The following is a 15,040-nucleotide window of genomic DNA, read 5'->3' as shown; positions in this document are numbered from 1 at the left end:
AACTACTGCACAACAGGGCTCTTCAGGCACAGAAGAAGCCAGGTGGCCTAATGTGGGAGTCTTTGTAGAAAGTGTTCTCTCTCTCAGCTGCTTTCAGCTGCTTTTTTTTAAACTCATGTTGCCTTCTTCATGTGGGAAAGGGTCCATGTGGCTTCGAAGAGAGCACGTCGTCTTTGTTAAAAAGTGCCAAATAAAGCCCTGAAGACACGGGACCACACAGTTTGTGTCTGGGTGTTGAACGGGTCTAATCTTGTTTCTAATGACATGTTATGGAAAAGCTTTCCTCACACCCTCCCACTGTGGCTCTCTTGTGGATTATTGGGTAATATTACTGCTTGCAAAGCGAAGCACTATTCTGTTCTTCATAGGCTTTTTTTTCCTCGAATCGTGTTTCTGCAAACAACCCAGCTTGAACCATTTAATGTAGATCACCTAGATCTTGTAAAGGACAGGCAATGGGTTTTAATTTTTCTATACTATTAAAAATCTATCTATTTCTTTATTTTTATCTTTATTGTATAACTTCCCCATTGCTTTAGTTTCTTTATTTTTATTTTCTTTCACCCACTCACTCATTCTCTATTAATCGGTATATTTTAATTTCTCTCTCCCTATATTTATCTTTATCAAAGACGGCCTATGCTGGCTCACTCACTTTAATAAAATGCCGGCTCATATTGTGTTTAATCTAATATATTAATGCATTTGCCTATTTGCATATACTTTTTATCTTATGTAGCCTGCTTGGTTGTTTTTCGTAGTCCGAGGCTGTCAATCAATCTATCAATAAGTCTGTCCGTCAATCTACAATATATTTATATTTCATTAATCCCATTAAGTAAAGTAAAGTGCTTGGAGTATTGGCTAAGGCTCCCCCCTTTCTATCTCTCTCTCATTTCCTTCAGGAAATGCAAATCTAGGTGAGTAAAGTTAACCTGTTCATTTGAAAAAAACAAAAACAAGCCCAAGAGGCCATTCTTGAAACTCATGCATTGCCCTGATATTTTGGGCAACAAATGATTGGTATAAAGGATTTCATGTAAGCCTTGCGATGTACATGTTGAAGTGTTTCTGGGGTTGTAAATGGTGGTTAGGATACTGGAGGAGGTTGTACTCTTACTTGCACATATAGCTGCTCGCTCTGGAGAGGTGCTGGCTCTGACCTTGTCCAGGCCAAACTGCTGTAAGTGGTCACTGGTCATTTGAGTTTAACATTTAACGATGTGGCTCAGAAAAGTCAATCAGGTTTTTTTCGACCCCTAGGTTTATTCACCCCCCTACGTCCTTTTCACCTCTCTCATCCCTATGGTATTTCTGATCATATGCACATGATGGTTTCTTAATCTGATTTGTTTTTGGTGGCTTGAGCCAAGACGTTGCGCAGTGTTGAGCCCCATCTTATGATCTGGTCACAACCGGTATCTCCTGGCAGACATTGTCATAATCGCATTGGGATCAAAGTGTTCAGTTACCCACACACATTAAATTAAGGGGTAGAGGTAAGGAACCAGATGTCAGGACATATAGTACACGCCAAGTACATTTTCTCTGGAGAGGTGAATTATGCTTCCTGACTGTTGTTTGTGTCAGCATTGAACATTCAATTGAAGTAGACTACTCATGTGCCAATAGCACAGATCCATTCAGATATTTGTAACCCCCTCACTAAAAAAAATGTTTTGCTGGTTAGTCGATTGATTGGCACAGCCGGGTCAATAGTTGGTGGAACATTGTCCTAAAATGCTATGGCCTGGGGCGGGTAAAGAGTTAGCTTTGGGTCAAGGGCAGTCTGGTAGGGGAGAGCGGCTTGCCCCTGTTAACTCACCCGCCTCCTGTGGTCTCTTCTCTCTTTCTCTCTCTCTCTCTCTCTCTCTCTCTCTCTCTCTCTCTACCTCTCTATCTCTTTTTACGGCTCTATCTCTCTCTCTCTTTCTCTTTACCTCTCTTCGGCACAGAGTATGGCCTCCGCCTGGGCAGCCAGATCTTCATCAAGGAGATGACCAGCACCGGACTGGCCTCGCGAGACGGCAACTTACAGGAGGGAGACATCATCCTCAAGGTGGCGCTCTTTGGCCTGGTCATAATAAACAATCTGTGACTCGCATATGAATGCTCCAGATTTTGATTTGACATGTGATTGAAAATGTTCAATATTCAATATGGATAGTTTTCTTCCGCTAGTCCACTGAGCACCTGAGCCGGAGAGTACAGTCAGTGATAAATCACAGTATATATGAGTTTCGCTGTCATAAGCTTGTTTTTACTGAATCATTTGAATGTTGTGAGTTCCATTGACTTGAGACTGACAGAAATTCGCAAAACATTAGGAGGTGTTTGACTACTAAAAACTGAAAACTCTCCCATCACCGTCGATATTTTTGCAAAACAAAGTATCATTTAAATCGAACCTAGCCTGCATAGTCAATGGACCCTGGCTCCTCCAGCTGTCCTAATATGTCTGTCCTTCTGTCTCGCTCCTCGCCCCTCCTGTCTGCAGATTAATGGAACAGTCACAGAGAACTTGTCGCTGAACGACGCAGGGAAACTGATCGAGAAGTCCCGCGGCAAGCTGGAGCTGGTGGTGCAGCGGGACCGCAATCAGATCCTCATCCGCATGCCAGCGCTGGTGGACAGCGACTCTGAGCCGGATGGTGAGTACGACTGATGGGACCCTCTCTCCCCCCACTCCACCACCATTCCTCCATCCATCCACCCACCCACCCACCCACCCAGCCACCGGCCAAGCTTCCTCCCCACCCACCTGTGCCTTAACTCTGGGCTGCTTCAGTGTCAGGACCACAGCCACCAGGCCATCACCTCAGAGCCACTGAAGCAGGCTCCCCACTCCCCTGGATGTTTGTGTTCAAGCATGAGACTTGCTAATTAGGAGCCAATATGAACTCCAATTGGCTGGGATCGATGACATTAACAAACAGAGTGTGCATATTTGTGTTATTTGCTTAGGCTTTGGAACTAATTGCTCTCAGTCACATGCAATGTTGTTTCTTTTGTGGCTGGAATGGTGATGCATCAAGTCTGAAAATGGTGTCATTCAATTATGTCATAACCTCGGTCCAATGGCATTATTCCAACTCCTTTAAAACACCTGAGGCTCATGTTACAACATTTAACATCAGCACACAAACAGTGGCTGATTAAATTAAGATAATATCTCTCTGTTAGCTAATATACTTACATGGAATAATAGGACAGTACTTGTCACATAACTGTAATATGGGAGAGCAATACATTCGTACCTACGAGAAATCCTATTTCTGTGTTCTTTTTTACAGATAATATGTCATACTTTTAGCTGAAGGACTGCAGAGACGCAACACAAAGTTTGGTTGCCACATAATCTTTATTAAAAAGATGACAGTGCCACAACAGTTGTAAAGCTTTCACATTTTGCACCTCTATTTTCCTAAGGTTTAATTATTAAATACTCCTCTCACTAAATAAACAAAAAATGTAATGCACTTCTTTCTGTATCGTGTGATTTCTTTAATGATTGGTGAATAATACCAATGGAGTAAACTAGTTTGAAGAGTTAGATGAATATAGTATCTTATACTTTATATTATTTGGATGGTATTTCATGGTAGTATGTGCTATTATGTACCAATTTAATAAACCAGTTGTTTTATCTACATCTTGATCACATTAATTTAATTACACTCCCAGAAAAAATGAAGTCTTATATTTGTGTTATCTTGTTCGCAAGTAAATTCTAGCCAATCCAAAAAGGGAACTGATCTTTTAATTCCAAATGCAGAGAATTCAATGAAAATCCCTGGTTTAAAGTGGGAGAGCTCTGTGAATCGTTGCGCTTATATACTAATGCATTGTACCACGTACCATACTGCCGTTATCTAAAGAAAAAGCAGTGAAGATGTAGCGTACAGTTGATGCTTTTGTCTTGCTCTAAGGCTCCATCCACTCATCCACTATGGTTTTAATGCACACTGCTGCTCGTGTCAGCGGCTCATCCACTCTTATTTATACCCACACAGACCATGCTGTACTTTACTTTATTGGCTTATTGACGTGTAGGCAAACCCTGTACTAGTTCCTCTCTGCCACCACCCCACCCTCACCCCTTTTAAAGTCCTGACGTTTGAGTGCCAGTAGACTAGTGTTTCCCTATTCTGTGTCTCTCTCCTACCCCCATACCCCCCCTCCCCAGCCTGTTTACCATGTTTGCTGTGTTGAAAAGCTATTCAAATTGGTCCCATATTTCATTTATATGTTGTGTGACTTGGAGCGGTGACAGTAAGTGCCAGCCCACTTCTCTGTGCTGGCATTGTTCATTGTGACGGCAACTAGTGCTGCCATCTCCAGTGTTTATCCAGTGAGCGGACTCCATTTGTGCAGTAAATTTGAGAGGCAGCACGCCACGCTAAATGAACACGCATTGGCGTAAATGGATTGTGCCAAGCTGCAGAAATGGGAGTGGGATGCAATAGCCAACCTCTGCACGGTGAAGAGGCACGGAGAGGATGATGTTCGGCTGTGCAGAACGCCGTCTCTGTTTGCCGTTGATGCAGGATGTGGACAGATCTGGCAAGTGCATCTGGAATGTTTGATGTGGCAGTCTGCCCCTCGACCTCCTAATCCCGGGTGATCTAGATGAGATTGTCATGCTGTGATAATCTGTAACAGAGCGTATCTCAGAGCTCCCCCGCCCTGCATCTCTCTTCCTCTGACTCTTATTACAGAGGGATGCTCTTGATGTAGTTTGGGAAAGGGAAGTGTGTGTTTACCTCCGGTGTGTGTGTGTGTGTGTGTGTGTGTGTGTGTGTGTGTAAGATAGAGAGAGGGAAAGAATTTCACAATTTATCTCCCTTTTCCTCAATTTCTTTCTCTCTCTCTCCTCCCTACTTACTCTCTCTCTTTCTCTTTTCCTCTACTCTATAGGGAGGGTGTGTTGTCAGTATTCACATCACCCAGAGGACATGATTTGTTGTGTTGTGTCCGGGACAGAATTTAGGAGCAGCCTACAGACTACAGGCACACTGTAATTTCATCTTCTCTCTCCCTTGCTCTCTCTCTCTCCCTTGCTCTCTCTCTCTCTCTCTCTCTCTCTCTCTCTCTGTACTCTGTACTCTGTACTCTGTCAAATCCCTCAGTTTGGTTTGGTTTGGCTTCAGCAGCTGCCATCCAGCTCCCCTCCTCCTCCTCCACTGCCACCACCACTTAAAGTGGCATCTGGCAACTTCAAACGGGTGCTCAGCCACTCCCTAAAGACCGGTTCTTTTTTGCCCCCTCTGTTATTGTTGTTGTTGTTGTTGCTCCCCATCTATATTTACTCATGGCCACTTAGTGTCTCAGAATTTAACCCCTTCGTTGTTGCCACCATAAGAGCTCGACTCTTCTCCTCATGTACACATTAACATATACAGTCTACATGAATCTGCCGTATGTCATGTTCCTGTAACTGGAGTTTATTGTAGATTTGCAGAAAAAGGCATGCTGGTCGTCTGGCTCCACCCGTCACCGAGAAGAGCTAAGGAGTTTAATTTAATACACCGGATCTAACTTTTACTGTAAACTCCCCAACCGCCTCAGTAATTCTCTCACTCCTCCTCCCTGTCTGTTTGTCTCTCGTTAATGTGGACTCTCTTTCCTCCTGGGCTGTCACTGACTTGGGAATGGTCTCGCATTCTGATATGTTTACCTGTGAACCAATTAACAAAAATTGTGTTTAATGAACTGTCCTGGAAAAACTGCACTGTCACTGCAGCTGTGAGTTCACTGTAGCTATGAATGATTAAGTTTCATCAACCATAAATCACATACCCTGTCAATGAGCATCAGCTGCAATGTCAATTTTAAAGTGCACCAACTGCTGCTAGCCTTGCTTTTCGCTCTGCTGTCACACACGTGCTGGTAGACTTCACACGGCGTGCCGCTTTTAGCATGTGGCAAGGTGTTTTGCCAGGACAGTTCACAGTAGCACCCTGTCTCACTCTCTTATCTCACCTGGGTCTCTTCTCACCACCAGCTGAAGGGAAGGGCTTTTCTGCTCCCTTTAGGCTTTTATTCTCTCCCCCCCCCCCCCCCCCCCCCCCCCCTCCTTCTGCTCTGTTCTGCCTCATTATAACCCCACAGCTCCTAGTCTGAACCCCTCACTGCCTGGGCATAAAACTATGTGTCACACACACACACACACACACACACACACACACATTAAAAAAATATCATGTGGCAAGGGACTGGAGTACAAGATCAGTGTAGTTAATGGATGCCTTTATAAATTTCTAACGAACACCACTACTGTATTCCCCTAGGGACTATAGAGTAGAATAAGCTTAGAATCTTTTTTGAAATTCCTAACCTAATGAATGTTCATTGTCACAACGCCTGTCAGAGCCAGGGCACAGGCAGACTTGGAGCTGCCGTCCAACAATGTAACCCCCCCTCCCCCTTACGTCTTGTTGCTGTGGTGTCTGTGTTATAACGGGGCAGATCCTACCGAATTAACTCTGTGTTAACACCGCACACACTGGGGCTGAGCTCGGGTGCTCTTGGGACGTCAAAGATGGGCGGTGTTTTCCTTCTGGGCTTCATCTTACGGGGTGACACAGAACGATCTGTAGGCTCATCATTGGTCGCTGACTTTGTTCTGTCCTCTCTGTCTCTGCTCCCAGACCTGTCGGAAATCGAGTCGTACCACTCCTACTCTCCGCAAGATGACCAAAGGTCGAGGCAGTCTGACCTCTCGTCCCACTCCTCCAATGAGATAGCGCGAGAAAACACCAGGTATGTCTTTCAGGTCTCTCAGGACAAAAATGTCTCAAAGCGCTCTTTTTCTCTCTCTCTGGCCTTCTCAGCTGAGAGCACTTAAAAGATACAGCAATGAATAGCATGGGTTCTGTAAGTCAGTTCTTCATTGAACGAGTGGTTTACATCCAGTTCTTTGTACATGAGAACCACCTACTGTATAACATCCCTCCAGCCCCTGCAAGCTCACGCATGATCATCTGTACTTCTTTTTCTCTCTCTCTCTCTCTCGCGTGTGGTGATGTTGATGTTTTTCAGGGAGGAAACCACCAGCAGACTGATAAAGATGGGCGCCATGGGCTCACCCTTCAGAGTTCCAGGGATCCTGCCCCCACCGCCACCCAAGGAAGAAAGAGAAGAAGAGCCCCCCATAGAAGAACCACCAGGTAGCTCACACAGCCCACAAACAACACCTGAAAAGCACCATGGGAAAAAAACACCTGTTTCCTGTTTAATCAGGGGTAGTCTCTCAAGCACACATATTTGTTTCCACGTGTTTATCATATCTGTCGATGATGTGAGTATTAGCTAATGGCTTAGCTGCGTGCATCAGTGCATTCAGTGGCTAACTCACATCAACCCTTGTTCTCTCTCACAGCTGCTGTGAAGACGACCCCTAAAATCCTGCTGCGGCCGAGCCCAGAGGACGAGGCCATGTATGGGTGAGTGAACGCACACAGACCCCCCCCTCTTTACCAAGCCCCCTAGAGAGTCCTACTCTCACGACACGCCTCCATCAAAGGACTTGTGAATGAAAATCAGAGCATCACAGAACACTGGGGTCGCATCGAATCACTACATTACTTTGTAGTGCAGTGCAGTGCTGTGGGTGGGTGGGGGGAGTGTGTGGGTTCGGGGGTGGGGTGGGGGGGTGGTTTCTCAAACTAAACCTGTGAGGATTATATAGGGAGGGAGTATATAAAGCGATGTGTGTGTGTGTGGGGTGGAGGGGGCAGGGGGTGTGGGTGGTTGGTGAGGTAGAATCACAGCTCATATACACATATCCCTCCGTCAACCTTTTAATCACCCTGCTGCTCCCCTCGTCCATATTCATGAGCTACAGCCTGTGAGGGCGTTCACAGAGAAGGGGGCTATGGCAAAGTGAGGGCAAGGTTTACATCTGGTTGGGAGAATAAAAATGAATCTGCTAGAGTATTATGTGACCATAAGCAATGGATAAGGGTTAGAGGATGTGAGGATGTCGGAGGATTTCAGGGCAGCGCCCAGGTATCGGGCATCCCCAGGGCAGAGAAGGGGGAGAAGACAGAACAAGAGAGACTACCAGCAGTACCCCCTGCACTGAGAAAGAGAGAGAGAGAGAGAGAGGAGAGAATGAGCAGCAGCTCTGAAGCCAGGTGTGGTGTGTGTGTGTGTGGTGTGTGTGTGTGTGTGTGTGTGTGTGTGTGTGTGTGTGTGTGTGTGTGTGTGTGTGTGTGTGTGTGTGTGTGTGTGTCTGTGTGTGTCTGTGTCTGTGTCTGTGTCTGTGTGTGTGTCTGTGTGTGTGTGCAGGGCTGCAGCTGGACAGCGCATGTCTGCTCTGCTGAGTGGGGCTGACTCACCACACATACACCTGTGCCATGGCCAGAGTTAACTCACACTGCGACATCTACACCAAATCTAAAACACACACACACGCCAGATGAGCCTCCGAACTCACAGTCAGCCTGTTGTCCTCCTCTACTACATGGTTTTGTATTCGCCAGTGTAATTGATGTCAACAAAAGAGGCATCAACACGCACACACAGTGAACGTGCATTCTGTTCTGTGTATGGTTCTGTCTGAGCCGCAGCGAAGCGAGCAGGTTAGATAGTGTTACAGAGCGAGCGATCCCGTGAATTGGGTTACGTTTGACGTGATGATGCAGGATAAAAATACTGGCTCTTTTTTCACGGCTCTCGACTGCTGTGGTTTGCACCTCCGGGCAGAGATGGGGGAGTGAAGATATGGCAGAAACTTGGGCAGTGCTGTCACAGGGAGGGGAGGACAGGGAAGCTTTCAGATAAGGCATGCACAGGAAAAAGGAATTGTAGAGATTCTCCTCTCTCTTCATCTTCCTCTCCCTGTCCCTCCCACCCCCCCCCCCCTCTCTCTCTCTCTCTCTTGTGTGTGTCTCTCTGTCTAAGTTTTACAGACATACACACTCAGTCTTACTACCTGACTTCTAGTTGGTTAACACCATATCCTCCTCGCTCACCTTTAGGACAAACACTGTGATGGTGAACTTCCAGAAGGGGGAAAGCGTGGGCCTGCGACTGGCGGGAGGCAACGATGTGGGCATCTTCATCGCCGGCGTGCAGGACGGCAGCCCTGCTGAGGAGGAGGGCCTGCGCATCGGGGACCAGATCCTGAAGGTACAGTACAGCCCGGCACAGCCCTCCACCACCACTGCTGCAAGTCAGTCACTAGGTCCACTATTTCAGTTTTACTTTCACAATGTATGTATTGTATTACATACAATGTATTGTATTGTATATGTATTTGTGTGTGTGTGTGTGTGTGTGTGTGTGTGTGTGTGTGAGAGAGAGACTGTATGGCAGCCCAACACAACCCTCCACCACCACTACCGCCAGAGTTCCATCCTAGAAAGCTTCCACAACCACAAGTCACACCCTGTCACCCACTAGACCATTATTTCAGTTTTACTTTCACCATCTGTTTGTGTCCATGGTGGAAGAAACAAAAGCTAGTGTGTTTTTCCTTTTTCTTTTCTTGTAGTCCTGAATCTAGTGTGCAATAGTGGGGTTCCACAAAATGTGGACATTTGCTCTCATAGTATCATAGCGTTCATAGTCCCTAGTTCCATATCTCTTGACTTAGTCTATTCCCCAGTGTGCTGTGAAGTCAGACAGAAAGAAGCATGTCCTCCACTACTTCCACAGTCCTTTCCATGTCCTCCACTACGTCCACAGTTCTGCCCAGAGCCCAGCATAATAGAGCCGGTAAAATATGAACTCTTATGATCCAGAGGATGTTAATAAGCTGAGTCACTTCATCTCTGTCACGCTGGGATTAGACCTAAAATCAAATTTAAAGATGCGACAGTGAACCCCCGTTACTCAGCGGGAGGTGGGGGACTGTCTGCCCCGTGTGGCTGGTGCCATCCGGACACGCCCGTGGCTGGCGTATCCACCCAGCTGTTCCAGCAGCGAGCCTCATCATCCCAAACGCACAGCTGACTCGGGAGGGAGCTGATCTGGCACTGGCCTGGCAGATTCACCTCAGACCTCGCCAGAAGTGGCTATATTATATGTATGGGGGGGGGGTGAGTGAGCGCTAATGATTGGACCGTGGCCTGCTGAGAGCCGCCAGTCAAAGGTCACAACCCCGCCCTCCCCCTGAGCGAGTGCAGCAATCTCCCCTCTATTAACCGTGCCCATTATCTATTGCATTAGTCAGGGGGAAAGGACATTTTAATTCTGCGCGGTGAGTAGTCACTGAATTAACGCCGCTGCCGCTGCCACACCTGCGGCGCCGCTGTCACGGCCCGTCGCCCTCGGAAACATGAATCTCCCTCGGCCGCCCGCGGGCCTCGAGTGCTGGAAACACAAGCGCTCTCGTTTTGGGCCGTACACACTCACTCATGTTCTAATTTCCCCAGTTTCTGTGTGAGTGTGTTTCTGTCTGTGTGACAGCCTGAGTAAATACGTATTTGGAGTTGGCCTGCATGTTTACTATGCTTTATATATATATATATCTGTGTGTGTGTGTGTGTGTGTGTGTGTGTGTGTGTGTGTGTGTGTGTGTGTGTTTATGGTTGAGAATACATATTTGTGTGTATCTGTGTGTGTGCATATCTGTGTCTGTGCTCTGATTTCTTTGTATGTGTGTAGCTATATATGTATGTGTTATGTATGTACAGGTACTATATCTGTGTTTTTATGATTTTGTATATGTTAACATTGTTTGTATATGTCTGTTTGTGTGTGTACTTCCTGTCACCTACATAGGTGAATAATGTGGACTTTCGAGGCATCGTGCGCGAGGAGGCTGTTCTGTTCCTGCTGGAGATCCCTAAGGGAGACAACGTGACCATCCTGGCACAGAACAAGTCTGATGGTGAGACCGAGGAAGAGGAAGGGGAGGAAAGTCAGAAGTACTGTACTGTGCTCAGAGGAGCTTGCGGAGGTTGATTTTGGTAAAGGGTATAGTGTCCTGTCAGTGTAGGATGTGTTTGGGGGCTGTGAATCATTCCTCAAGTGAGCATGTCAATGTTGTCACACTGCAACTCCTGCAGGCCTGGAACATGTACTCAAAAACACACACACACACACACTCTGTCTCTCCCTCTCTCTCTGTGACACACACATACACACACATACACACACACACTCTGTCTCTCTCTCTCTCTCTCTCTCTCTCTCTCTCTCTTGTCACACACACACACACACACACATACACATAACACACATGTGCGGTCTAACAGGCACAGATTTTGCGGAATAGTTTGTCAGAAGTACCAGCTTGTTGCCCATCGGCACTGAGACCAGTTGGTCTAGTCAGGCCTGCATGACATACATGTAGCACAGTGCACACTCTCTCTCCTCTCTGTCTCTCTCTCTCTCTCCCTCTCTCTCTCTCTCTTTCTCCTCTCTGTCTCTCTCTCCCTCTCTCTCTCCTCTCTCTCTCTCTCCTCTCTGTCGCTCTCTCTCTCTCATTCTCATAGACACATATGCATACATCTAGTGGATTATACTTTTGCATTCATGTATACATTTAGTTTTTGAGTTTGTGTATGCATGAATCTATACTAGTCAATCTTTTTCTGTGTGTGTGTGTGTGACTGTATGGCAGTCTGTCTGGTCTGTCTGCTTGTGTGCCTGAGTGCTCATCTGTGCTACTTAACAGTGTTTGAGAGTGCTAGCAGGCTCATCTACTGGTGAGGAGTGTGTGTGTGCATGTGTGTGTGTGTGCATTGGGTGGGAGGAGCGATCCATTAGCAAGTCAGATTGTGTAAAGTAAGCATCTGGGTCGTGGAGGGTGAGCTGGTATTGAATTTGGAACCCCACCAAATCCTCTGGCCTCCACTCTCCTCTCCTCTCCTCTCCTCTCCTCTCCTCCCTCTCCCCCCAGCCCTCCCTCTCTCCCGTCAGGAGGGAACCAGACTGGGACACAGGCACAAGCTGGCCTGACCTCTGCTGTCAGACACGCTCTCTCTCTCTCTCTCTCTCTCTCTCTCTCTCTCTCTCTCTCTCTCTCTCTTGTGCGCTCTTCTTCTCTCCCCATCCCTCTGTCGCTGCCCGTCCTCCCTCCCTTTTTTCATTCCACCCTCTCTCTCTCTGCATTACTTCTGTCTCTTTCGGATCTTTCTCTCCCTCTCCCACTCTTCCTCTTTCTCTGCCTCCTTATCTCGCTCACATACACAAACACACACTTGATCTTCACCTCTCCTCTCTGTATGCCTTGCCCTTTGCTTGCTTCCCTCCCTCCCTCCCTCCCTCTCCATCCCGCTCTCTCTTTGTGAACTAAAGCTGCATCCTGGTAGCTCCAGGCCTGCTTGTGGGGGTCTTATCCGTGACACCGGGGGGAACAGTTTCATGTGACTGGCGAGTGATTAGTGAAGTGGTTCTGCGTGTGAACCGGCTGACCCACATAGGCCCCCGTCAGACACTTCTGTCACCACTGCACGTGCTCCCCGTATCGCCTAGGCCAGCTTTAACACTCCCGACGTCAAGGCGGTGACGAGCTAAATCCATCTCAGTCAGCCCTCCGTCAGTCTCACTGTTGTCACCCCAGTCAAGTTCTGAATGTTCTGTCACAATGAGTTTGTTTGCTGGCTTTTCAAGCAGACTTAAAAGCTTACGTTGTGCCTCCATTCTTCTGCTGTCTCTATAGTCGTTGAGAACCAGACATGACTTCAGCAATTCGTGAGGAGGAAGCACGTCTGGGGATAGCTTGCGATTTTAGCTTGGGAAAATTGGGCTGGTTTTACTCTTTAAACATACCCACAACATGACGGAGAAGCATTTCCAATCGCTCATATCGCTCATATCTACTACTTTAAGCTTTTCTTTACTTACTCATATCAACTACTTTATGCCTTCATGAGACATTCATTAGTTTGAGAAATTTCAAATGCAGCCAACACACTTATCATTCCCACCCACATATAGGCCAAACTCCCATGTAGTTGTCTCCATAGAGATATGGTGATATACTGTTATCTGTCTCCATAGAACTGAAGTCATAGGTGTGAACTAGGATGAGAAACGAGGGACAGCTGAACTCAGTGTGTGTATCTCTCTCCCTTTATCTCCTTCTTATCTCGCCGTCTCTCTGCGTCATGCCCCAGTTTACGACGACGTTCTGGTGTCTGGCCGCGGGGACTCATTCTTCATCCGGACCCACTTTGAGTACGAGAAGGAGGTGCCCCAGAGCTTGGCCTTCGGCCGTGGCGAGATCTTCAAGGTGGTGGACACGCTGTACGACGGCAAGCTGGGCAACTGGCTGGCCGTCCGCATGGGCAAAGACCACCAGCTGCTGGAGAAAGGCATCATTCCCAATAAGAGCAGGTGGGCTGGGGGTGAACACAAATTCTCTGAAATACTTTGTCTTTACTCAACAGGATGATGAGTCTGAAGGGGAAAACATTAGCATATCACACTAGAAAATGCTTTCGCAAATTTTATATTAAATACACTCAGGAACTATGGACTTATAAGTTCATTAACTAATGTGTTTTTATATATGTACTTGGGGTTGTGGGTGGGATTAGGTTTAGAGTTGTGCTATAAAACAGCATATGAAGCACATAGCATTAATCATTACTTTGATAAGTACATATATTAAAAACTGGGCTTGATGCTTCACACTCTTCCTATACATCTATTAAAGAGGTATTGAACACTTAAATGTGTTTTTTTTTTTTTTGCATGACATATTCGCACATACATACAGTGTTGTCATATGCTGTATGGTCAAGGTACAAAAGGATAATATAACAGCAGTGATTCAAATAACAATGAACTACTTCTCTCTCTCCCCCTCGACCCCCCCCCCTTTCATACCCACTCCTCAGGGCCGATCAGATGGCCAGCGTGCAGAACTCGTGCCGTGCCGCGGGCAGCGACCGGGCAGACTTCTGGCGCCTGCGTGGCCAGCGAGCGGCCAAGAAGAAGGACCTGCGCAAGAGCCGCGAGGATCTGAGCTCCACCCCCGTTAGCACACGCTTCCCCGCCTACGAGAGAGTGGTGCTGCGAGAGGGTGAGAGAGAGAGAGGGGTTATAAAATAAAAAACAACATTAAATATGTATGTCATATATTAATATTAAAATACCTCTCCGTGCGTATAATCACTGCAGGCCCACTATTAATTCTGAAGCCTAAATGCTTTAAAGAAATATTTTAATTTTATTTAATTTTATTATGGTTATGAAGTTAAATTGACTGAGAAAGAGTGGGAAGAAAAAGTGAATCAATTGTGCTCCAAGTGGTCCAATTCACAACTCCATCAAACTCCATAGTTTTAAGTGGAGATGTGGAGAGATGGTGACAACCTCTCCTCACACAAGCACATTCAGGGAGAGGAGATGGAGCTTAATGTTAAGAGACAGACAATACAGACATTGACAGACAGATGCAGAGAGTAAAACCAGGACAAAGAGGTATACAGAGAGCCGGGACCGTGAAGACAAAAAAGAAACTAAAAAAGAGACTGAGAGGGGGAATGGGGGAGCGAGAGAAAGAGAAAATTAGTCCGGGAGCTGTGAAGAGAAATGAGGCAGCAAGTGAACAGGGCAGCACTTTGCTATCGTAAAAGACGGTTTCAGACAGCAAACACATCAGTGTAACGTGCTCGGCGATGGCCTGTATTGATTAAAGAAGCCACTCGGCTAACTGCTCACTGTGGGCTGTCTCTGTCTCACAGTCATGCTTCTTTCTGTGTGTGTGTGTGTGTGTGTGTGTGTGTGTGTGTGTGTGTGTGTGTGTGTGTGTGTGTGTGTGTGTGTGTGTGTGTGGGTGTGTGTGTGTGTGGGTGCGTGCGTGCGTGCGTGGGTGTGTGTGTATAATGGTATAGAGTCTATACAGTACAAATCTCTGCTGTACACGAATCAAGAAATTCCAAGTCGCTCAGCATTTCACGGCGGTTTGGTGGTTTAAGCTGACAGTTTAAGTGACACGAATGGACAGTTTTTACGAGATATTACACATTGGTTTTATGGCCGAGGCAGTATCAAGTAAAAAAAAAAATTCTTAGAGCTGCCTTAACACCTATCATTTTTTATAAACTCACTCTGTCTATGTCTCTCTCTCTCTCTC

At 46.6% G+C, this 15,040-nt stretch overlaps 1 protein-coding gene across 12 annotated transcripts in view; it reads left to right on the top strand.

Moving 5' to 3' along the window:
* The window catches only part of LOC105901228 (tight junction protein ZO-2), an 82,547-nt gene that overhangs the window by 57,548 nt on the left and 9,959 nt on the right, over positions 1-15,040 (top strand). For all 12 annotated transcript variants that reach the window (XM_031570584.2, XM_031570579.2, XM_031570572.2 and 9 more), the window contains 9 exons: positions 1,956-2,059; positions 2,498-2,651; positions 6,651-6,762; positions 7,042-7,169; positions 7,382-7,445; positions 8,985-9,135; positions 10,732-10,840; positions 13,074-13,293; positions 13,800-13,984. In XM_031570584.2, coding sequence (XP_031426444.1) covers positions 1,956-2,059; positions 2,498-2,651; positions 6,651-6,762; positions 7,042-7,169; positions 7,382-7,445; positions 8,985-9,135; positions 10,732-10,840; positions 13,074-13,293; positions 13,800-13,984 — 1,227 coding nt within the window. The remainder of the gene's footprint in view (positions 1-1,955; positions 2,060-2,497; positions 2,652-6,650; positions 6,763-7,041; positions 7,170-7,381; positions 7,446-8,984; positions 9,136-10,731; positions 10,841-13,073; positions 13,294-13,799; positions 13,985-15,040) is intronic.

Source organism: Clupea harengus, chromosome 7 (assembly GCF_900700415.2).
Source record: "Clupea harengus chromosome 7, Ch_v2.0.2, whole genome shotgun sequence".
NCBI classification, from domain to species: domain Eukaryota; kingdom Metazoa; phylum Chordata; class Actinopteri; order Clupeiformes; family Clupeidae; genus Clupea; species Clupea harengus.
Note: the sequence above shows the minus strand (reverse complement) of the source record. Positions and strands in the feature narration are given on the sequence as shown.